This window comes from Eulemur rufifrons, chromosome 8 (assembly GCF_041146395.1).
Source record: "Eulemur rufifrons isolate Redbay chromosome 8, OSU_ERuf_1, whole genome shotgun sequence".
NCBI lineage: Eukaryota > Metazoa > Chordata > Mammalia > Primates > Lemuridae > Eulemur > Eulemur rufifrons.
Window position 1 is genome coordinate 105,569,516 of NC_090990.1, and position 24,953 is coordinate 105,594,468.

Sequence of the window (24,953 nt, forward strand, 5' to 3'; positions counted from 1 at the left end):
ACTTCCACTGAATTGCTTTTGCATCTCTGTCAAAAATCAGGTGGGCATATTTGAGTCAGTTTATTTCTGAGTTCTCTAATCTGTTCCACTGATCTATGTCTACCTGTATCACACAGTTGGTTGAGTACTATGAGGTACTGGCAGACATAGATCAATAAACTACCACCACTATGTTGAGTCTTCCTATTCAAAAACACACGTCTCTCCACTTATTTAGAACTTCTTTGATTTCTTTCCTTGGAGTTCTATAATTTTTAGCATATAAGTCCTGTACGTGTTTTGTTAGACTTACACATAAGTATTCCATTTTTTTAGTGATTTTAAATACTATTATATTTTTAATTTTGATGTCCACATAGTCACTGCTAATGTATAGAAATACAATTGATTTTTTTTTTTTTTTTTTTTTTTAAGAGACAGAGTCTCACTATGTTGCCTAGGCTGGATTCAAACTCCTGGACTGAAGTAATCCTCCTGCCTCAGCCTCCTGAGTACTGGGACTACAGGCACACCACAGTGACCAGCTACTATTGATTTTTGTGCTTATTTTGTATTCCATGATGTTGTTGAATAGCCACGCCATTACTTTTTTTCGTTGTTCCCCTGTACATATCATTTTTCTCTGGCTGCTTTCAAGATTTTCTCTTTCTCTTTGTCTTTTAGCAGTTTGACTATATGTATGTAGGTGTAGTTCTCTTTTGTGTTTATCCTATTGGGAATTTTTTGAGCTTCTTGGATCTGTAAATTAATGTTTTCCACCAAATTTCGGAAGTTTTGGGACATTATTTCTTCAAATACTTTTTCTGCTCCTTTCCCCATCTTCTAGGACTCTAACTTCAAGGATGGAGATTGCTTGATATTGTCTTATACTGAGACTTTTGTTCATTTTTCTTCAATCTTTTCTCTATTCTCCAGATTAAATAATTTCTAATGATCTATCTTCAAGTTCACTGTTTCTTTCTTCTGCATCTCAATTCTGTTATTAAACCCATCTAGTAAAATTTGTATTTTAGTCACTGTCATTTTCAGTTTTTGAATTTCTATTTTGTTTCTTAAAAGTTTCCATTCCTCTGTTGTGATTCCCCATCTTTTCACTAGTTAATTCCATGCTTTCCTTCATTTCTTTGAATGTATTTCTAATAGTTACTTTCAAGTCTTTGTTTGCTAAATCTATCATCTGGACCCACGTGGAGTTAGTTTCTATTGACTGCTTTTGATCTTGAATACGGGTCATATGGTCGTTTCTTTGCACGTCTAGTAGGTTTTGGTTGACAACTTGATATTATCGTTAATATGGTGTAGTGACCTTGGAATCTGTTTTGTTCTGAGGATTACTGGAGTTTTTTGTACTAGTAAGCAATTAACTTACCTATACTCAAACTGTGAAATCTGTTATACCTGTAGCAACTAATGTTTCTGCTCAGTTTGCCAGTTTACAGCTGCTCCTTTTTTAGTATGACTCTCTGAGGGTCTCCCCTGACCCTGAGCTCATGTATGACGGTGATTAATCAAAAATATGGGCAGATTTTATAATCATATTTCAGTACTTACCCTCTCTGTGGTTCTTTAGCTTCTAGGGAGTCTCTCCTAATTTTTTTTTTTTTTTTGTCCTAAATTTCTAATTGCTTTGCTAGTCCCAAGTTCTACCCTCTGACAACTCAGTCCAGTAAGACTTTCACTTTATGTCATCTAAGCTGTGTGCTTAATCTGCACACAGCTCAGGCAATGCACTCAATCAGAGTCACAGCAAACTTGCAAATCTCACCAAGCAGCAATTCTGTTTTTCTAGGTAGACTCCTAGTTTCCACCTACTTTTTCTCAGGCTCTCTGGTGTTTTCTGTGCACATGCATTATTTAGTAATGAGTAAGGGATTTGGTCAGGGTTTATACTCAGATTCTGGATCTCAGTCCTTCTGCATCTCTCTCACTTCCAAAATTTCCCCTTTAAATTTCCAGTTACTCTTGCTGATTTTAACTCTATTAATCTGTACACTTGAGTGGGTGTTGGGAGGGTGGGTTGTGGTGGAGGGGCACCTCTAGACAAGAAAGCCATAAACTTGCAACAGTTACCTGATGATCTTCTCAAATTTCTAACTGCCTCTGTTCATTTTCCAGTAACTTCAAATATATGCTTTGAATATTTTTGTCAGTTTTATTTTTCTGTAGAAGGAATTGCTTGAACTCTTTCCATTGCCATTCCTAGAAGTTTCCTTTACTATCATTTGAGGGCACCTGTGGCCTGTGCTGAAATTTTACTAGTGAATGTATTTTTTTCCCTTATCCCCACAAAATTTCAAAAAGAGAGCCTAGAAAAACCTAACTCAAGGTAGAAGTTGAGATTTTTTCCTTCACTGTTCCAAATGGGAAGTGTATGCTTCTTTCCTCCCCTCCATTTTCAACCATTAACTTTTCTATATTTAACAGATGTCATTTTTCTGGTATGTCATCTCACTATGGCCCTCTACTGTTAAGTTGAAAGATGGTTTTCTGGTTACTACTCCTCCCCAACTATGAGAGTTTGCAAAAAAGTTTTCTATATTGTGGTAACTGGCAAGGGCATCGTATGAATCCCAAGAGCCCCAGTGTTGTCACGTTAGCTGTCTAGCTGCCCTGTTAGCTATACTGGGTGAAGGACTGTGCTAATTAGGTCCAGTTGGGAGGCTGATTCTTCTGAGAGCCACTTACATTAATAAAACCTACTGTAGGACCACAAATCATTCCTGATCCCCATTAGAGAAGGTATTATAGGGGAACTGGACTGTAATGTATATAGATCACAGCCAATTCCTAACCACAACTAGTATAAAATGACTTAAAAGTGTATATCCATAGTTGACATGGGTCATGACTTCACTCTTACACATTCATCTCTTTATATACATAAAAGAAATACAGTAAAAGGGAGAATAGCCTTGGGAATCAAAATAGTATTATTCATATATAAATATCTTTCACTTTTGAAAATCTTACTCTTATTTTTATATTAAAAAAATCTGCGTTTATGTAAAATAAACTGAATATAAATAAGATACATGTAAATAAAATAAATGTATACACATATGTGTCTACCTTGAAGATTCCAGTAAAGACACGGACAAATATTTAGTTGGTGAATCTGAGCCTTCTTTATCATTCTAATATCTAATGTTATCTTGTACATTAAGGTTTCTTTGATTTGACTATGGGTCTTACTATAGAAAATTGTTGAAGGAGAAAATATGAAAGATAAAAATACTTGTGTAATCCAAAACCTCTATTACCATTTATATATGGGTAATATTAACTTTATTAAAGATAGTAGACTAGGAAGTTTCATGAAGGTAGGAAATGATTATCTTGTTGATCATTCTGTCCCCAGCATCTTGTACAGTGCCTGGCATAAACTAGGTTTTCTAAAATTATTAAGTGAATGAATATATGAGTAAATAAATGAAGGCAAAGCATAAAAACCAGATGACTGTCCTGTAGAAATTATTAATAAGTTCAGTAGTTGCCCTTAGCTAAGTGTGGTTCACTGTTCTAAAGGCTCTACCAGTCTTAACTCATTACTGTTATCTCTGTCCTACAGATAAGGAAACCAAGGCATAAAGACATAAAGTAACTAGTTCAAGGTGACACTGTTATTTGTAGACCAAAGATTCAAATTCAGACAGTCTGATTTCAGAGCTTATGCTCTTGTCTACTGTGATACAGATGTCTATGAAATGCCACTTTGAAAATACACATTTAAAAAGTACTTTTTAGGGCCGGGCGCGGTGGCTCACGCCTGTAATCCTAGCACTCTGGGGTGCTAGGTGGATCCACCCAAGTCGGGTGGATCGCTTGAGGTCAGGAGTTCGGGACCAGCCTGAGCAAGAGCGAGACCCCGTCTCTACTAAAAATAGAAAGAAATTATATGGACAACTAAAATATATATATATATATATATAAAATTAGCCGGGCATGGTGGCGCATGCCTGTAGTCCCAGCTACTCGGGAGGCTGAGGCAGGAGGATCGCTTAAGCCCAGGAGTTTGAGGTTGCTGTGAGCTAGGCTGATGCCACGGCACTTACTCTAGCCCGGGCCACAGAGTGAGACTCTGTCTCAAAAAAAAAAAAAAAAAAAAGTACTTTTTAAATAATAAAAACAACAATATTAGAAGACTTGAGTGAGGCAAAGGCATTATATGTAACCAAAATGTTTGTGCCCCCATAATATTCTGAAATTAAATAAAACAAAGAAGACTTGATGGATTTTAAGTAGTTGGAAAAAAGGAAGTGGAAAAGATCTAAGTTAGACATGAAAAAGTCTGTAAAAATGCAGGACAATCGACTTTTAAAACATCCATCCTTCAAATATAAAAGTTACCTATCAACTCATGAACATGATTTATCTTTTCATTTATTTGTGTCTTCTTCACTTTCTTCAATTAATGTTTTATAGTTTTCAGTGTTCAGGTCTTTCACCTTCTCAGTTAAGTTTATTCCTAAGTACTTTATTTTATTTTGTAGCTATTGTAAATGGGATTGTTCTCTTGATTTCATTTTTGAAATATTACATTGTTAAAATGTCCACACTACCCAAAACAATCTACAGATTTAATGCAATCCCTACCAAAATTCCAATGTCATTTTCAATAGAAATAGAAAAAACAATTCTAAAATTCCTATGAAACTGTAAAAAATCCTGAATAGCCAAGGCAATCATGAACAAAAAGAACAAAGCTAGAGGCATTACACTACCTGATTTCAAATTACACTACAAAGCAATAGTAATTAAAACAGCAGAGTACTGGCATAAAAATAAACTCCTTGATCAATGGAATAGAACAGAGAGCCCAGAAATGAACCCACACATGTATAGTCAATTGATTTTTGACAAGGGTGCCAAGTATACCCATTGGGGAAAGGCCAGTCTTATCAATGATGTTAGGAAAACCAGATATATATATGTAGAAGAGTGAAATTGGTCCCTTATCTTACTCCATATGTAAAAATCAACTAAAAATGTATTAAAGACTTAAACATAAGCCCTGATACTGTCAAACTTCTAGAAGAAAGCAGGGGAAAAACTATATGACATTGTTCTGGGCAATAACTTTTCAAATTTGACCCCAAAAGCACAGACAACAAAAGCAAAAATAGACAAATGGGATTACATCAAAATAAGAAGCTTCTGCACAAGAAAGAAAACAATTAACAGAGTGAAGAGACAATCTATGAAACTACGCAGAAAATATCTGCAAACCATAGGTCTGATAAGTGGTTAATATCCAAAATACATAAGGAACTCAAACAACTCTATAGAAAGAAAACAAATAATCTGATTTAAAAAATGGGCAAAGGACCTGAATTAGACATTTCTCAAGAGAAGACATATAAATGCCCAACAGTTATATAAAAAAATGCTCCCCACTAATCATTAAGGAAGTGCATATTAAAACCACAATGACATACTACCTCATATCTGTCAGAATGGCTGTTATCAAAAAGATAAAAGATGAAAGATAACAAGTGTTGGTGAGGATCTGGAGAAAAGAGAACCAATCTTATTTATTATACTGCTGGTGAGAATGTAAATTAGTGCAGCCACTATGGAAAACAGTGTGGAGAGTTCTCAAAAAAAACAAAAATAAAATTGCCCTACGATCCAGCAATCCCACTTCTGGGTATTTACTCAAAAGATTTAAGATAAGTATGTTGAAGAGATGTCTACATTCCCATGTCCATTGCAGCATTATTCACAATAGCCAAGTTATGGAATCCACCTATGTGTCCACCAACAAATAAATGGATAAAGAAAATGGGGTACATATACACAATAGTATTCAGTCTTAAGAAAAGAAATTTTGTCATTGTGACAACACAGATGGAATTGGGGAAATAAGCCTGGCACAGAAAGACAAATAATGCATGTTCTCATTTATATGTTGTATCTAAAATGGTTGAACTCAACAAAGCAGAGGGTCGAATGGTGGTTACCAGAGGCTGGGGGTGGGGAAATGGGGAGATGATGGTCAAAGGGTACAAAGCCTCAATTAGGAGGAATAAGTTTTTTATTTTTCATTGAGATACACTGCACAGCATGATGAATATAGTAAATAATAATGTACTGTACATTTTAAAATTGCTAAGAGAGTAAATTGCAAAAGTTTTCAACACAAAAAAATGTTAAGTATTTGAGGTGATGGATATGTTAATTAGCCGCATTTAATTCTTCCACATTGTATTTATAAATCATATCACTCCATAAATATGTACAACTATAATTTGTCAATTTACAATTAAAAATTAAAATTAAACAAAAAATTTATTCTAATAATTTACCTAAGGAGAAGTATCAAAATTCAGGAAGTAAGGTTGAATTTGAGAATTTTCTTTCATACAAGATTAGGCACTAAATCTTTGATGGTACTTACCTTATAATAAAAATGAACAAGATGAAATGCCCTGCCAGCACCAATTCATAGTCAAATTTTCTTGTTGAGAAATTATAACAGAATACAAATGTTTTAATGTGCTGATATCTCACCTTTTCTTTTTGCTTATGATCATATCCATGGTTTGGAGCAGTCGTCGTTCCAGGGCTAGAATATCTGTGTCAGTCACATTCCTGCAATAAGCACAAACTATTAACAAAATGTTTTGGGGTCTCACCCTCGGGTAGAAGACAAGACATTTGGAGAAACACATAAACCTCAATTGTTACCCAGTAATTCAAGGACCTGGCTTTTTCTAGAAAAAATTAAAATGACTATAATAAACTAAAATGCTTTTGCTATCATTTCTTATAGCTAATTCTTCTGGGGTCTCAGGGCAATGGAAGGTACCTAGCTCTCTTACAGTCTTTCTTAGCTTTGATCCAGCGACATTTAGGATGTATGTTTAAATATTTTTAACTTAGCATTGTCTTCTCTTCCACTTCTAGGAGGAACTGATTTGCTGAAGTTGGTGTTAGTTCACACCAGGCACTAGAAATGTGCCTTTAAAAAGTAGAAGGGAGGTATCAAATTGAAATTGCCATTTAAAAAACAAATGCATGTAGGATAAATAACAAGAGCAACCAATGTAAGTGGGACAGAGGAAGAAAAGAATAAAAAGGCAAAGTCACAGATCTAATATATAAGTAGTAAAGATGGTGACATGGTATGACATATGTATTCAATAAGTAATGGGAAAAAAAAAGAAAAGAGACAAAGTGCTTGTTACCTGAGGAAGTAGGACATGTAAGTGTATGGACAGTTGACAGCACCAAATCCAGAAAGGAGAGCCATGAGAGTCACCCCAATCACACCTACTCGGCTGATAAGCTGTTCTATGGATAAGATACCTAAAAACATCAAAGCACATTAATGCCAGGTAATACAGATAAAACAGTTCTCATCTGTACTGCAAAAGGAAACATCATTGAAAACATCAACCATTACATATAACTAACCCATATAAGCCAACTGTTAATTACTAATGAGTAGATTTTTTGTAATAAATATATTAAAAGTCTATTAATTTTCCTCCTATCCCATATGGTTCAGGTTCATCTCTTTTATTGAGTGGTGATAATAGTAAAATAACAATAATTATAAATATTAATAACACCTATTGATTGTTTATTCTCAGTAGTATAAACTCTAGCAAAGCAAAGTACTTTTAGTAAAAGCTTTGGCAAAAATAAACATTAATAGGAAAGTAAATCTGCAGGAAAAGTATAAATAGCAGGTAACACTTTGTGCTATTTACTTTTGATATATGTATTTCCTCCTAAGATCATAATCTTTAGCTTATATCTTATTCCTTTTTGTATCCAATAAACATATAATGCATCTAATACATGGGCTAAATTTATAGATGAATGAGTAGTTCAAAGGTAAACACATGAGTTTTAAATTATTAGTTGTATTCTAATTATCAGTTGTTCCCTATCATTAGAGAATGCTGCAAATCAATTCAGGAGTTAAAATAAATGCGGCCTGCTGGTTCATATATTTGGGATAAATGAGAGAGAGCCATGCTGAAGCATAACCCAAGAAGTTTGGAATCACAGGAAAGGAATAGTTTTAATTTGTTTTCACTTCCAAATTCTAGGATAGAATTCACTTCAGCCATTCACTCCTATGACCAAATACCAGACTACATTGTAATTCAGGAATTCTGTCAGCTTTGAAACTGAAAACTCCAATATTCCATTTCTGACCACTGGTCTCCCTCCTAGTCTTCAAGTCCTCTTGATCCTTTATTTCCACTACACTCATTTTAGAGGTCAGTGTGACCTCTGGCCTCTAGTCTTTTGCTTTTCCCGTTCTTCACCTAGCTTGGAATCCAGGCTCGCTGGCTTCAACCTCTTTCACCAGGACCGTCAATCGCCTTCTCTTCTCCTTCTGAAATACTGATCCTACAAACCCCGACTCTGGATCAATCTAACCCTCTGCCTTCTCTGTGCCCATGCCTAGCTGCCTAAAGTTGCTAGAATGTATACTGATATTGGTGCCATTACAGAGTCACTGTCATCAGTCTTATTAGAGCTCACACACTACTGAGTAATCCTTATCTTGCCCTTGGTCAGCTATCTGTCCTGCTCTTTCCATTTCCCTCAGCAGCTATTCTTTAATCCATTTTCCCAACCTTTGTCCTTCTTCTTAGCCAATGCTCTTATTATAAAAGACATAAGCTAATTAGACATAAACTACCTTCACTGTACTATAAATATTTATATCTGCAACCATCCTCCCAATTGTCTCCCTCAGAACAAGACGTTGTCCAAAGCTGACTTCTCTACTTGTGCTTTTTTTTTTTTTTTTTTTGAGACAGAGTCTCACTCTGTTGCCCAGGCTAGAGTGAGTGCCGTGGCATCAGCCTAGCTCACAGCAACCTCAAACTCCTGAGCTCAAAGGATCCTCCTGTCTCAGTCTCCCGAGTAGTTGGGACTACAGGCATGTGCCACCATGCCTGGCTAATTTTTTCTATATATATTTTTAGCTGTCTATATAATTTCTTTCTATTTTTTTTTAGTAGAGATGGGGTCTCGCTCTTGCTTAGGCTGGTCTCGAACTTCTGAGCTCAAACGATCCGCCCACCTCGGCCTCCCAGAGTGTCTAATTGTGCTTTTGATCTTTTTTTTTTTTTTTTTTCCTTTGGAGCGATAGAATGGTTCTGTATTTTGAGAATTGTGCATGGAACTCTACTTGCACATTGTACTAATGCCAATTTCCTAGTTTTGATATAATAGTATAGTTTTATATAGTATAATAATTTGATATGATATTGTAGTTATGTAAGATGTAAACATACCCAGGACCTCTTGGTACTATCTTTGTAACTTTCTGTTAATCTATTATTATTTCATTTCTTTTTTTTTTTAATTATTTTTTTTGTTTGTTTTTCAGCTCATTAAGGGGGTACAAAAGATCAGGCTATATACATTGCCCATGCCTCCCCATCCCCCCGAGTCTGAGCTTCAATTGTGTCCATTCCCTAGACAGTGCACATCGCACTCATCATGTGTGCACTCCTCCCCTCCCCCCACCCTGTGCTTTTGATCTTATTCAATCCCTTCCACATCTTTCAGAATCTTGTTCCATCACCTGTCCCTTCTCTCTTGTACTTCAACCGTTCTTCTTTGCCAGTTCTTTCCCTTCAGTTTCAAGTCTCTTTTCTAGGAAAAATTCTGTTCTTAGTTCCTTGTCTATTTCCTCCTTAATAGCCAAATTTCTTGAAAGATATTTACTGTCACCTCTTTCTCACCTCCAGTTCATTCCTCAACTGGCTGCAATACAGCCTTCTTCCCATTCTTCTATACTGAATAGAATTGCTTTCACTAATAATTGGAATGGCAACATAATAGGTAACATTCATCAAGCTCCTCTTATGTACTAGGCACTGTTCTAAGTATTTTACATGCACTAACTCATTTATTGCTTAAAACAAGCCTATGAGGTAGATGGTATTGAAAACCCAATTTTACAGATGAGGAAATAGAGGCACAGAGAAGTTAAATAACTTAGTGAAGCTCCAGAGCCTGGGCTGTTAGCCATTACTACACTATGTTCATGAACTTGCTGTTGGTTGCAAAATTCAACATTTTCCAATCTTTGTTTTATTGGCTCTTTTATGACACTGAATGCTTTCTGTCTAAAATTATTTTCCCTTCTTGGCTTTCACAACATTATTTCCTGAGGTTTTCTCTTTTACTTCTCTAATTACTTTTTCTTAGTGTCTTCTTGCTCTGCATGGGCCAGAATTCTTTATTTCATTTCACTCTATATGTCTTTCCTTGGGTGATCTCACCCATTTCCCTTGCTTCACCTAATGGCATTTAGTTGATGATTTCTAATTTTTTAGATTCCTGGAATCACCTCCATGAGGGCTGATATATTCATCCCTTTCTCCTAAGCTCCTGACTTGCATATCCAGTTGCTTATTGAACATCACCTGGATGTGTAAATGCAACTCAAATTCAACATATCCCAAACTGAAAGTATCTTCCCCCTCAACTTGTTCCATCTTCTGTACTACCTATCTTAGAAAATGACACCATCAATTATCTAGTTACCAAAATAAAAAATCTGTATACTATACGATTAGTCTCTATTCCATCTCTTATTTTCCCTTGAATACACTAAGGTCTCTCTACCTTAGGGCTTTGCATGATGTTTCCTGTGCCTTCCACCCAGGTCTTCTTTTGGTCTTTAAATCTCAGCTTTAATATTATTTCCTCAGAAAGGCTGAATCTAACTACTTGCACTAAATTTGTTATCTTATCTGCATTATTCTCTACCACAGCAATCTGTTTGCTTCTTGATGACAATGATCACAATTGGCAATTATTTATTTATATATTTATCTCTTTATTGTCTAGTCCCACCCACAAGACTATAAGAAACCAAGTTTGTTTTATTCATGGTTTATCTCCAGCACTTAATATAAAATAGGTGCTCAATAAATATTTGAGGAATGTTAAGTGAATGAATAAATCCTCACCGAAATTCTGTTGATTCTACTTTCCACATACCTCTTGAATTTGCATCTTCTTTACAGGAAGGAATCATGTCTTATTGGTCTTTGCTTTCCTTACTGCCTGGCACATAGAAAGTGTTCAACAAATGTTTGTTGACTGTGGGTACATAATATTACTCAATAACATAAAAAAATCCAAGGGATTAATATGAGTTATTAAATCTAAAAAACTGAAAAATGTCCCTCTACTTTTGTTCCCTTTAACATGGTGCTCTTTTTATTAAATATTTTTTCCTGGTTTAAAGTACTTTGTAGATACTATCTACTTAATCTCAGCACTTATATGAAGTAAGAGTTAGTCATTATTATCCCTGCTTATCAGTTAATACATGGAAAGTCAGATGAATAAGGTGACTAGCAGATCATCTCATTTTTGCTATGTGCTCACACAGATTCCTTCTAGTCATATATGCTTTCTTAGTCTCTCATACTCTTTCCCACTATAGAATGTCTTCTAACCTTTCTAGGTCCAGGCACTGCGCAAGAAATTCTTTCTCAGATTTTTTCATTACAGGTAATGATTAAGTCTTATAGTTTGTTTATTTGTTTTTAGAGAAAGGATTTTGCTTTGTTGCCCAGGCTGGAGTGCAGTGGCTTGATCATAGTTCACTGCAGCCTTGAACTCCTGGGCTCAAGCAATCCTCCTGCCTCAGCCTCCTGAGTAGTTCAGACTAAAGGCATGCATCACCTCTAAAGTTTTTGTAAAGACAAAGTCTTGCTGGGTCTTACAGTTTTTTGTAGTTTCCACAGCAATAAACCATATTGGTTGTTGACATAGTCCTGGGAAAGCTCGAGCAGGGGTGGGGAACCTGAAGCCTTAAGGCCATGTGTGGCCTTCTAGGTCCTTAAGTGCGGCCTTTTGACTGAATCCAAATTTTACAGAACAAATTCTTTATTAAAAGGGCTGCAGCAGAGAAAGATGAAGCTTTTCTTGCCTCCTTTGGTGCTTAAAAAAGAAATATCTTGGAATCAGAAGGCCATAGGTTCCCCTCTCTGGCTCCCTCTAGCTTTCCCCCTCAGTGTCCTTTTCAGGATAATCCCAAAGAATTTAGAAAAAGGGGTAGATGAAAGGTATAATAGATATGATGGTCTTCATCTCTCCTCTGGCATGGCCTGGCTGCACTGGTCATGTGAGCTGAGTACGCAGAAGAGAAAGCTGGAGAAAGGTGTCAGAGTCAGGTCTTTGGACCACATGTGAACTTGTGCTTGCACTGTCAGCAGCCCTGGGGGCCTTTTGTAACTCTTCTTCCTGACTTCTAACATTACAAATAAATTCATCTCTTTGTGGGCTTATTTGAAATAGGTTTATACAAGAGCTATACTATCAGGGTTTTCTAACTCCAAATCTTTCCTGACACTGACATGGGCATGCTGATCATACTAGCAATTCCTAAATTTCTATCCAGAGTGTCATATTCTTGAACTCATCTACCACCTTGGAGAGATTAATTTTTTTTTCCATTCACAGATTCAATAAACATATACTAAACGCTTGTTACGTGCTAGGTTCCACACTAGGTACTAGGGATATAAAGACAAATAAGACGTAGTCTCTGACCTCATAGAGCCCACAGGTTAATGAGGAAGTCAGAAAAGAAAACATGTAAGTTTTATAGGTGATGTAAGTACATTGAGGTGGGAGCAAATATCTCCTAATGATGTCCAGGAAAATTTTCCTAGAGGAATTGACAAGAGTTTAATCTTGAAAGAATAAATAGGCATTTTCCAGGTAGACAACAGGTGAAGGATTGTCCAGGCTGATGGAACAGCTCTAGAAACTTCAAGTAATTTGGTAGGACTGAAGAATAGAACACACAAAGAGAGCAGTAGCCAGGCCATGGAAGGTCTTATATGCCATGCTAAGAGTTTAAATGTTTTTAGTAGGCTGGTGTTATCTTAACTTTTTTGGTCTTTAATATTATTTGAAATTTTGAAAACGCTATTTTTATTTTAAAAATATATGCAGTTATTTATGATGTCACATGTTTTTTAAAACTACACTTTTCCTCTGACTCTACTACAGGAAAGTCTCATTATCTTTCTCTGCCCAAAATCGTTGCTATACGCAATGAGTACACCTGGAAGGATGCGTGGGAGGTATGGCAGGTCCTAGATACTGGCTCATTCAACGTTCACCCCAATCCTTTTCTGGCATTTCTTTTAGTACTACAGTGTCTGCAAAGCCAAAAGCTCTCTCTCAAACTTCCTTGAAGCTACGGTTCTGAATGTTATTGAGGTTTCACCAAAAACTCAGGCCCATGTGAGGCCTCAAATACGTAAGTGAACAATGTCGGGGTGGTGACAGCAGTTAGGAGCTGGAGCAGCTGGGACAGAAGTGCTACTGTTGAGTCTCTGATGTCATAGGTCCTGCACGGCAGGCGATCGCTTCAGTGGGTTTTTTTCTAGTTTACTGTGGCAGTTGGGTGTTCCTCTTCACTATGTAGCATTTAAGCTTGGTGTCCTTGCTTTCCTAGAAAGTCTACAAATTGCTGGATATCGTTTAATAAATCACTTTTTGCTTTAAAGTAGTTACAGTAGATTCTGTTTTCTGTAGTAAGAACCCTGATAGATATAGCAGGATAGTGAATAAATAGACTTTTTTTAAAGCTACAGTATAAAAGCTCTAGTATATTTATTACAGGTGGGCTCTCTAATCTTTTTAGATAGATCCATATGTATTAATAATTGTGAAATACTTCTGGAAGAACTTGTGAACTGAGGGATTTTTGTTCAGTGTTTTTAGCTTAGAATCTGATAAAAGCCTATTGATACCTTACCTTCAAACACACATACAAGTATATTAGCATAATTCTGTATAAAATATCAGGAGATTTAAGTTAAGGACACTTTCCTCTTTTCCTTACATTCTTGAAGTACATATATTCACCAAGGTCAAAAATTCCTACTCTAGAATGATAGACGTCTGTTCTAAAACCAGCATTAAATACCACTTAGGATGAAGGAGAAAATTCGGTTCAAAATCAGAAATTTATTTAAAGAAATAACTTGCTATACTTCCCATAATCAGCAGTTTAAAAAAAAATTTTTTTTTTAATTAGAAAATTAAACAAATCATCTTCTCCCCAGTCCCCTGCTCTCCCATAAATACTCACCATGTTTTGGGCTGAGAATGGGAAATGGATCTCCTAGTTTCCAGAAGAAATACATAAAGGTCAACCATAAGAGACAGGAAAAAACCAGTCGTTGTTTATGCACTAAGACAGAGGAGACAAGACTGTTAGGGAAAATAAATATATGTTAAAGATCTTCCTTGACTTAAAAATATGAGATCATGCTAATTAATATTTGCCTGCTATTTACTTGACAAATGAGTGATGGAATAATATAATTCTTAGTGAAATCATCCTCACCCCATAAGAGTAATTTGGCTAAAAGTAAGATGTGGGTTGAGTTAAAGGAGACATTATTAGTAAGTAGAAATAGAAATAAAGTGGTGGCAGGAAAAATAACCTAATCATTCACTCAATATTTATTTTGTGCCTTTTCTAAGATGCTGTGTGTCTCCAATAGCAGTAGCTATTGAAAGTTAATGTAGAAATGAAGCTGTCCACAACCTCAGTCCCCCAACATACTCATCTCCATCTATGTGCTGATCTGAGAAGGTAAAATACTTACATAGTTGGATGTTGCTCACGACAAAATAGCCAATGTAAAAAGGCACCATGAAAACCAAGATCAGCAGAATTACACATAGATTCATCTTCCAGTGAAAATAACGGGAGCTGAAATAAATGTCAAAGAATATCACTGGGAGGGAGAGAGAGAAGCAACTTTCCTTTTCTTTATTCTTCCAAGAGATCTCTTGCTCCTTGAACTCCATACTGAATACATTTCCTCTAATTAGCCCTTTAGGCTGTTATAATCTACTCATTTGTAGAGATTAAAAATTATAATTTTTTGATAAGGTTGTACAATTGTAAATTTTTGAAAGGTATATATGACCATCTTAACCTCCTAAGAATTTCACTCATTAAAACAAGAATGTTAATGCTTTAATGCTTTAGATATATTCATAGGCATTCATAACATATATCAACACATACCATTACTGGTAGTAGAATGACTATCGTTTCACTCATCACTAGGACTCTTACTTTAATATGAGAATTAAAGGAAAATAAATGTTAATAGTAAAATACGCTATAAAGACTTAGGAATACTTCTTTGTACCCTTGATATAATTAAACATTATGATTTACAAGACTACATTTATTACTGTTTATAAAATGAATTTTATTAAAATTTTTAGCACTTTTTCTAAGTTTTAATAATATAATTCACCCATTTGAAGTATACAATGGTTTTTAGTATATTCATAGCGTTGTGCAACCATCACAATTTTAGAACTTTTTCATTATTCCATAAAGAAACCCTGTACCCATTAGCAGTCACTCCCCATTTCCCCCCAACCTCCCTAGCCCTAGGAAACCACCAATATGTTTTCTGTTTCTATGGATTTGCCTAGTCTGGACATTTCATATAAATGTAATCATATATTATAACATGTGATCTTCTGTGACTGGCTTCTTTCACTTAGCATTATGTTTACAAGGTTCATTCATGCTGTAGTGTCTAGCCACAATTCCTTCCTTTTTATGGCTAAACAATATTCATCCCCTTGTATGGATATGCCACATTTTGTTTATCCTTTCATTAGCTGACAGACATTTGGGTTGTTTTACCTTTTAGCTATTACTAATATAAATAGCGATGCTATGAATATTCGTGTAAAAGTTTTGGCTTGGACAAGCTATGTTTTCATTTCTCTTTAGGTAAAAATGGAGTGGAATTGCAGGGTCGTATAGCAAATCTGTATTTAATCTCTGAGGCACTGCCACTGTTTCCCAATGTGGCTGCATCATTGCACATTTTCCCCAGTAGTGTACAAGGGCTCCAATTTCTCCTCATCCTCATTACTGTCTGTCATTTTTGTTATAGCCATCCTAGTGGGTGTGAGGTGGCATCTCACTGTGGTTTTGATTTGCATTTCCATGATGACTAATGATATTGAGCACTTTTTCAGGTGCTTATTGGCCATTGTATATCATCTTGGGGAAATGCCAATTCAGAGCCTTTGTCCATTTTTAATTGTATTATCTCTTTTTATTATTGACTGTAAGAGTTCTTTATATATTCTAGATACAAATTTCTTATCAGATAGGTAATTTGCAAAAATCTTTCCCCATTCTTAGGATGTTTGTTTACTTTCTTGATGGTGTCCTCTGTATTTACTGATTTTTTACTTTCTTAGGCCTTGTTTCAAAAAGGGCATAAATGGTTAAGTGGCTTATGAGGATATGTAAAATACAGGATGATGAAATAAACTATAAGGAAATATGAAAAAAAGGAACAATGGATAGGTAAAATATTGGAACAGAGCTGGGTACGATGGCTTATGCCTGTAATCTCAGCACTTCAAAGGCTGAGGAGGAAGGATCGCTTGAGTCCAGGAGTTTGAGACAAGCCTGGGCAACATAGCAAGACTTCATCTCCACAAAAAAGTAAAAAAAAAAAAATAAGCTGGATGTGGTGGTACACACCTGTAGTCCCCACTACCCTGGAGGCTGAGGCAGGAGTATCGCTTGAGCTCAGGAGTTCAAGGTTGCAGTGAACTATGATCGAGCCACTGCACTCCAGCCTGGGTGACAAAGCAAGACCCTGTCTCTTAAAAAAAAAAAAAAAAAAAAAAAAATTGGAACAGGTCTGATGGCTATTGTAAGATAGAACTCTGGGCTGGGTGTGGTGGCTCACACCTATAATCCTAGCACTTTGGGAGGCTGAGGTGGGAGGATCACTTGGGTGAGCCCAGGAGTTCGAGACCAGCCTGGGCAATATAATGAGACCTCATCTCTCCAAAAGATAGGAAAAAAAATTATAATAGCTTGACATGATGGTGCCTATAGTCTCAGCTATTCGGGAGGCTGAGCTGGGAGGACTGCTTGAGCCCAGGAGCTGGAGGTTGCAGGGAGCTGACTGCACCACTGAACTCCAGTCTGGGTGACAGAGCAAGACCCTGTCTCAATTAAAAAAAAAAAAAATCTAAAAACTTGCTATGAGTAGATCATAACTTTAGCTTTAAGTTTTCTAATGGTCAATGTGAAATAAAAAATTTGATCAGTTAGATAAAGTCACAGTGTCTGTAAGAAAACAACAAACCAATAGCTCAAAGGAAGCATAATTACTGATTTGCTATTACTGCATTATTACCAAAATTACAGTGAAGTTTCTTTGAAGATTTCATAAAGAAGAAAATGTGAGGGCAATTAACAATGTTCTCAACAATATCCTTTCAAAAAAAAATATCAATGAGTTTTCAGAGGGCTGTTTCCGACTGTTCTTTTCTTAGTACAAATGGCAGGCAACATAAAACAAAGAGCGCTTCAGTAAAGGCGACCCAAAAGGCACCAATACCATTTAGTCTAGATATATTGATAGCTTTTTGCTCTTCTGAATTAGCTCACTTTAGAACATCTAGGGAAGCAAATGAGCTGCACATCCTCTAGGTAAATCCTATATAGTATTTCAGCTAAGGTGTGAAATGATAAGTGTAATTACAAGTATAATCCATACTGCCAATTAGAAGTGAACCACGTGTTTCAACTAGTCTTTTGAGCTGAGTGGCATTCTCTTGAAAAAATTAAGGATCCTAATAACATTATACATTTGAAGAGGAGGCCATACAACCCCTGCTCAGAGATTAGTCAAAGGAATACTCTTCCCAGGGCCAAAATTTTCTTTTAAAAACTGTTCTGAATCTACTGATATAATACATGATCTGGGTCAACATTTCTGTTCCACAGTTGAGTGAAATGTTAGCATGAAAAAAATAGGTGTAACTGAAGACCTATCTCAGTCTAAACAAACTCAAGCCCCAAAAAAGCACCCAAAGAAGAACCAGATTTTAGCAATGCTACTTCTGAAACTCTTTAAATTATTTAAGAAATATGTACCAAGTATGACTAATGTTTCTTACTATATGGGTTATTAATTATGAGTTAAAAGTTGGAGAACATCATCTACCAAAAACAATTAACTATGGTTTTAGAATACCTGAGCCATAGTCCTTTCTATTAATATTTGTATCAGCGGTCAGCAAACTATGGCTTGGTAGCCACCTATTTTTACAAATTAAGTTTTACTGGAGCAAAGCCATGCCCATTTGTTTACATATTGCCTATGGTTGCTTTCACTCTACAACAGCAGAGTTGAGTAGTTGTGATAGAAACCCTATGGGCCACAAAGCCTAAAATACTTATTATCTGGCCCTTTACAGAAAAAGTTTGCCAACCCCTGCTTAGATAGCAGTGAAAGATCTAGGCTGTGATAATAAAATTTAATAACCATTATGTAAAATAATACTTGTTCATACTCTATAGGCACAGGATGTATATCTAGCTTATCTAAAAAAATCTGTACTATTATAGAACAAGTTTAAAAGTAGGAGAGTCAGAGCATATTCCTGTTTTACCATACTACATGTTATTCAATGATCTATTAAGAGACCATAATTATCAACTGATTCTTTTCTTAACATTTCAAATATTTTATGATTAACTACCTCTATTGTAAGTTTTTTTTAATTAACATTTTTTTCAACTCTGATTCTCAGAAAAAGATTTGAGAGTACAGTCTCTCTGTAAGTCCCAAGTGTCAGAGGTCTATAATGAGCTTGTACAGCTTAGCTCAGCACTGATTCCTAACTAGAGTACAAGGCCACTTTTTTCTTAAAAAATTCTTCCATATGGTGATAAAAAAGTACAACAAAAGTCTACATAGCACAGCTGATGAACTCCACATACAAATGCTTGCCTAAAAAAATACTCAAGCTTGCAGTTTAACAAGGAAGAAACATTTTGGATAAACTGTCTAATAAACTAACAGATCTGTTATTTGGAGGGGAATAAAGAGTTACTTTTCCAAATGTTTTAAAAAACACTTTAAATTTAATCAAACTTGACCTTGTCTGTAAAATCAATAAAGGTAACTAAGTCGGTAATAACTGGAGTTCAGTCTTCAGAGAGGTTCTTAAATAGTTCTGTGGAATCCTGATCTTTTCAGGTAGAGATTTTCAGTCAGTAGAACAATGTGAAGGGCCATTACTAGGATTCACTCAGAGAGCAGCCTGAGAAAAATAAAGCTTGTAGCAGTGAAGCCTGGGACCGAGCCTCCACAGCCTTTCTCAATGGGCTCTTCAGAGCTAATGGTTAGATTTTTTTCCCCTGGTACTTCATAATCTTTGCCAAACTACTTACTAGGTGACTGGAACCCACATTTGCTGTGATTATTGCAGTTACTGAGACTAAAGTATCCATATGGTGGATTTTTCAGCTATGAGAGCCAGGTAACTCTGCCACTATAAAGAAAGTAGCACAGAACTCTTCAAGAAGAAAGTTATTTAGGACTCTTACTCACCTGCTATTCAGTACTCCTAAGATTTCAAAGATGATGAGCTCAAACATGGTACAAGAAAACCCAAAAGTCACAGAGAAGATCACCTGTACAACATACTGACGCACCTGTTAGAAGCCAAATAGAGACTAGAAGTTATTTCCTTGTTTGAAAATGGAATTGATAATCTCCTTCTGGTTACAAATCAGAAAACTTATGCTGAAGCAATTCTCAAGCCATTGGAAATAGCGCTGCAACCGCAACTTGCCTGGAGCTTGAGAAATAAATCAAAGTAGGTAGCATTTCTGAATCCTGAGTCACTATTACCAACATCCTCTTGTGGATGGAGAATTTAAAGCACAAGAACATGAACTAAGAGGGTCAGAAGTGGTACTTAGAATTCTTGATGCATAATGACAAAGAAAGGACAGGTTTGTATATAATGGTCAATGTTAAAAGTGGCTCTTCACACTTTGCAGATCCTGGACCAGTTCTGGAACCTCTCCTGGGAGGCCTTGAAGTATTGAGCAGAACAGAATCTCCAGAACCCTGGGCTCTTTCAGGCAATGACCTAAACTTTCTGGGGAGGTTTAAAAGAACATCCTAGGAATGACTTAATGGTAGTCCATAACAGTGATCTTATTACTAAATGAGGAGGATTAATTAGGGAATGTCCAGTCTAGGATGGTGATTTTCTGAATTCAAGGCTTAAGATAAGAACCAGACAAACCTTGGGATTTTGTTATTAACTTAGAATGTAAGTTTGCTAATTCAGGGCTAGACAGACAAATAAAAGGGAACATTTATAGGACATTATAAATTAAATTCTCTCCCAAAGAGTAACTATCTGCTATTGGCACATATCCTGATATGCCTAAGGCATGACATTCCTTGTGCCTTGCTTCTGGGCTATATCTGACTTGCCTTGTTCTTTCTCCTTTAAATCAACTAAGCCTAATCATATTCTCCAATTTAGTAGTTATATGGCACTTATTTGGCAAAAGCTTCCTACCTTGGAAATAAACAAAAATGTGTCTTTAATGGACACATTTTTCTTGTCCCATTTTAAAACAACCTAAATTCATACAGTATAAGCATTACACAATGATTTCTTCTCACCTCATAGTCCTTAAACAGTTGGCGCATGAAGAAAAGCCACCCAAATCCAAAAAATAGTATCTGGAGGAGAAAGAAGATAAAATGTCAATATACACCTCCTTTTGAGAAGTGCCTTACACAGACTATTTTATGATAAAAGATTGGGTAACTAGACAGTTAACTTATTTTAGATATTAAAAGTGAAATCTACTCTTATAAGATCTACTTATTAAAGCTAACATTGGAAGTAGATGTTTATATGCTCTTAGAGCTTTGATGTTCCATGCTATAGAACATGTTTTAAGTTAGACAAAAATAGGAGTATATATTTTCCCATAATCTTATGATAATCATTTTATGAGCCAGAGAAGTTAGCAAATAGAAAAGGAGTCAGGGAGACTTGTTTCTTATAGATGATCCCTGTTTGTAAGTACTTAAAAAACAAATAAAAACTTCAGAGGAAAGGAGGAGGAGTTGAGACAAAAAATATGGGAACAGTAGAAAGCCTAATATTTTTTATACGAGTTTCCTTCAGCTAGTTTTCTTAGCTTCTCCACCATCCTGCCTAATCCATACAAACTGGTTTCCATCTCAGTGTAAAGCCAAGAGATTGCAGGATCCCTCTTTTGTCAGTTTTGTTTCAAACTGGCATCAGAGACAGTAGCCACATGACAGCTGACAAAGCTGGTTTGTTTTCCACTAGTAAACAGAACCTTCTATGCATATACACACACACTCTGACACAACTCTTTTCTTCTTATATTGGTTAGGAACTTTTTAACTAAATAAAATTCTTTTATGCCTTCCCTTCCTATGACTCCTTCACAGGGGATACAAGTGTAAACTTTTTTTTTTTTTTTTTTTCCTGAGACAGGGTCTTGCTCTGTCACCCAGGCTGGAGTGCAGTGGCTTCATCATAGCTCACTGCAACCTTAAACTCCTGGGCTTGAGCGATACTCCTGCCTCAGCCTCCCAAGCAGCTGGGACTATAGGCACATGCCACCACACCTGGCTAATTTTTCTATTGTTAGTAGAGACAGGGTCTCGCTCTTGCTCAGGCTGGTCTCAAACTACTGGCCTCAAGCGATCCTCCCAACTTGGCCTCCCAAAGTGCTAGGATTACAGGCATGAGCCACTATATCCAGCCAAGTGTAAACTCCTGAGCACAGTTTGGCATAGACTAGTCCAGTCTCTGATCATGCCCCCTTGCCTATCAAACTCATATTTTCAGCTACATGGAACTTCCTTTGGTACTTTAGACATAAATTTTTTCATATCAAGACCTCTATATTGGCCGGGCGCGGTGGCTCACGCCTGTAGTCCTAGCACTCTGGGAGGCCGAGGCGGGTGGATCGCTCGAGGTCAGGAGTTCGAGACCAGCCTGAGCAAGAGCGAGACCCCGTCTCTACTAAAAATAGAAAGACATTATATGGACAACTAAAAATCTATATAGAAAAAATTAGCCGGGCATGGTGGCGCGTGCCTGTAGTCCCAGCTACTCGGGAGGCTGAGGCAGTAGGATCGCTTAAGCCGAGGAGTCTGAGGTTGCTGTGAGCTAAGCTGACGCCACGGCACTCACTCTAGCCTGGGCAACAAAGTGAGACTCTGTCTCAACAAAAAAAAAAAAAAAAAAAAAAAAAAAAAAAAAAAAGACCTCTATAGATGTTGTCCTTTGACAGGAACTTCTCTCCAGTCCTTTCCCAGTTATCCTATAAGTCTTACCTTATATTTACTCCCTATGGAGGGCCTTCTCTGCCCTCCCAAATAAAGATAAATTGCTCTTTTTATATAATTCTGTTCTACCCTGAACTTGCCTTATCAAAGCACTTACCATACAGTTTTGTCATGTCTGATTTAAATATTTTTTAAGACATTAGATTATAAGCTCTATGAGGACAAGAACCATGCTTGTCTTGTTAATTTTGTATCCTCAGCAACCAGCACAATACCTGGCACAGAGCAGGCTCTCCATAAATGTTGGCTGAATGGCTAAATGTTCTATAGTAAAGGATGGTTTGTTCCTCAGCAACATTCAACCTCAAAATTTATGTAATAACTCCTATGTGCTGTGCTAGGTGCTGGGGATACAAAGATGTGTATGACAGTCATTACCTTCAAGGAGCTCACAGTATAATGGTGAAGACACTACAGGAATAATTATAATGTTATATGGATGTGCAATGATAGCTATATGTAGATGATACCATAAAACAATATGAAACATGGAGACCAAACCAATCTGTAGGGGGTTAGGACAGATTTTCTGGAGAAGATAATACTTGAGTTGAAGGAGGTCTTTAATTTGGGGTTAAAACCTGATATTGCATGCAAATTTTGGGATGATGTGCATTTTTCTAGAGAGGTTCCAAGGTATTCATCACACAAAGTTTTCCACCACCCCTAAAATATTAAAAACCACTCTCTCAAAGGATGAATAAGATTTAGGCAGGGAAAAGACAAAAGTGGTGGGGGTAGGTGGACAAGGCTTTCCAGACAGCAAAGAGCACAAGTAAGGGTACAGAGTAAATAGCATGGTATATGCTGGAAACTACACACCATTTGGTGCTACTGGAAGACAAAATTCAAAGAAGTTAAAAATGAAGCTAGAGAGGAGGAGCAGAGGACCAATCACTGAGAGCCCCAAAGGCCATACTAAGGAGCTTCAATTACAGTCTGTAGGTGGTGAGGGTCATTTAAGTAGGGAAATGAGACGTCCTTATTTGTTTTATATACAGCAGTATGGTGGCTATGTGGAAGATGCATTTGAAAAAAACAACACTGTAGTTAGAGAAACATTATACAAATTTGTTGCAGGAGTCCAGATGAGATATGGTAAAGGCCTGAACTAAGACACTAGTGACAGAAGAGAAGGCAACAGATTTGAGAACTATTTAGAAGGTATAATCAGCAGGGAGGCGTCAAGGATGACTAGTCTGGGATATAGTATGAAGAGTGAGGCTACCCAATATATATAAAAAATATTGGAGGAAGAAGAGGTTTGAGAATGAGGGGGGAGGATGAGAAAGCTGATGAGTTCATTTTTATTTTTTTATTTTTTTTTGAGACAGAGTCTTGCTTTGTCACCCAGGCTAGAGTGCAGTGGCGTCATCATAGCTCACTGCAACCTCAAATTCCTGGGCTCAAGTGACCCTCCTGCCTCACCCTCCAAAGTAGCTGAGACTACAGATGTGCACCACTGTGCCCAGGTCATTTTTCTGTTTTTAGTAGAGATGGGGTCTCACTTTTGCTCAGGCTGGTCTCGAACTCCTGAGCTCAAGCAATCCTCCTGCCTCGGCCTCCCATTTTTAAACATGCTAAGGGCCTGAGGGCCATCCAGAAAGATGGGTCAAGATATCCAGCAAGCATTTGAATAAAAGACAGATTATGAAGGCAAGACTCAGATACTCTTCATAGTTGTAAACCACCAAAGTACATGAGGTCACCAAAGAATAGCATGTAGAGTGAGGAGAGCAATGTGACAAGAAGACTAGATGGTAGGAAGAGGAAGATGAGACCAGGAAGGAGACAAAGAAGGAATGGTCAGAGAAATAATAGAAACAACAGAGTGTGGTGTCCTGAAGGCATGAGAATAGGGTTTAAAGGAAGATTAAATTAGGTAGAGAGGGATAATAATATAAGAAGTGAAAAATGTTCAAAGGATTTGGTAACTTGCAACAATGACCTTAAAGAAAACAGTTTGAATAGTGGGTGGAGGTAGGAACCAGACTGTAGTGGGTCCTGGTCAGGGGATGAATGGGAAGTAAAGCGGTGGAGACAATACATGCAAATTATACTGGGGAAAGCCAAGAATGAGAAAGAGAGAAAACATTGGATAATAGCCTAGAGAAGAATGGGGGTAAAGGGAAAGTTTATAGGCCAAAGGGAAGAAAGTAGTAGAGTGAGGAGATAAACAAAGATGAGAAGGAACTGATGCAATACTACACGATGAACTGATATTATTATTAATTTATTATTATTATTAGCTAACTTTTATTGACCATTTACTATATTCCAGGCTAAGTAGTACTTGGCATTATAATCTCATAAAATCATAAAAACCCAATAAGGTAGGTTTGATTGTCCTATTTTCACAGAGAAAGCTGAGGTTTAGAGAAGTTAATCAATTTATAGTGAGCGTCAGAATCAGGATTCAACCTGAAGCCTGTGTGACTGACTCCAAAACCTGTGCTTTTAACCACTTCAAAATAAGCTACTCCAAGATCAAAGGCACAGGTGGAGAGGATAGCCTTAAACAGGAGTAGGGGGCACCCTATTTTCTGATATGGGAGGAGAGGAGGTGACAATGGTTGTGAATACAGATAACCTCTTAAATTAAAATGTAGGAAGTAGAAAGAGATCACACTGTTTGGCCTCACTTTTGTTGATTAAGTAGGAGGCAAGGTCATCTGCTAAGAATAAGAGAGGTAAGCATGGAAAAGGCAGCTCTGAGGAAGGTGA

The 24,953-nt window shown here is 36.7% G+C and overlaps 1 protein-coding gene across 3 annotated transcripts in view; it reads right to left on the bottom strand.

Annotated features, from left to right (window-relative positions):
- LOC138390066 (Golgi pH regulator) overlaps positions 1 to 24,953 on the bottom strand; it is a 46,105-nt gene that overhangs the window by 17,190 nt on the left and 3,962 nt on the right. For 2 of the 3 annotated variants that reach the window (XM_069478885.1, XM_069478886.1), the window contains exons 2-7: positions 20,517 to 20,576; positions 19,422 to 19,525; positions 14,625 to 14,731; positions 14,102 to 14,203; positions 7,188 to 7,308; positions 6,511 to 6,591 (exon numbers count right to left, since the gene is read on the bottom strand). In XM_069478885.1, coding sequence (XP_069334986.1) covers positions 6,511 to 6,591; positions 7,188 to 7,308; positions 14,102 to 14,203; positions 14,625 to 14,731; positions 19,422 to 19,525; positions 20,517 to 20,576 — 575 coding nt within the window. Of the gene's footprint in view, positions 1 to 6,510; positions 6,592 to 7,187; positions 7,309 to 14,101; positions 14,224 to 14,624; positions 14,732 to 19,421; positions 19,526 to 20,516; positions 20,577 to 24,953 lie in introns of all 3 variants that reach the window. The other variant, XM_069478887.1, reaches the window with a different exon arrangement.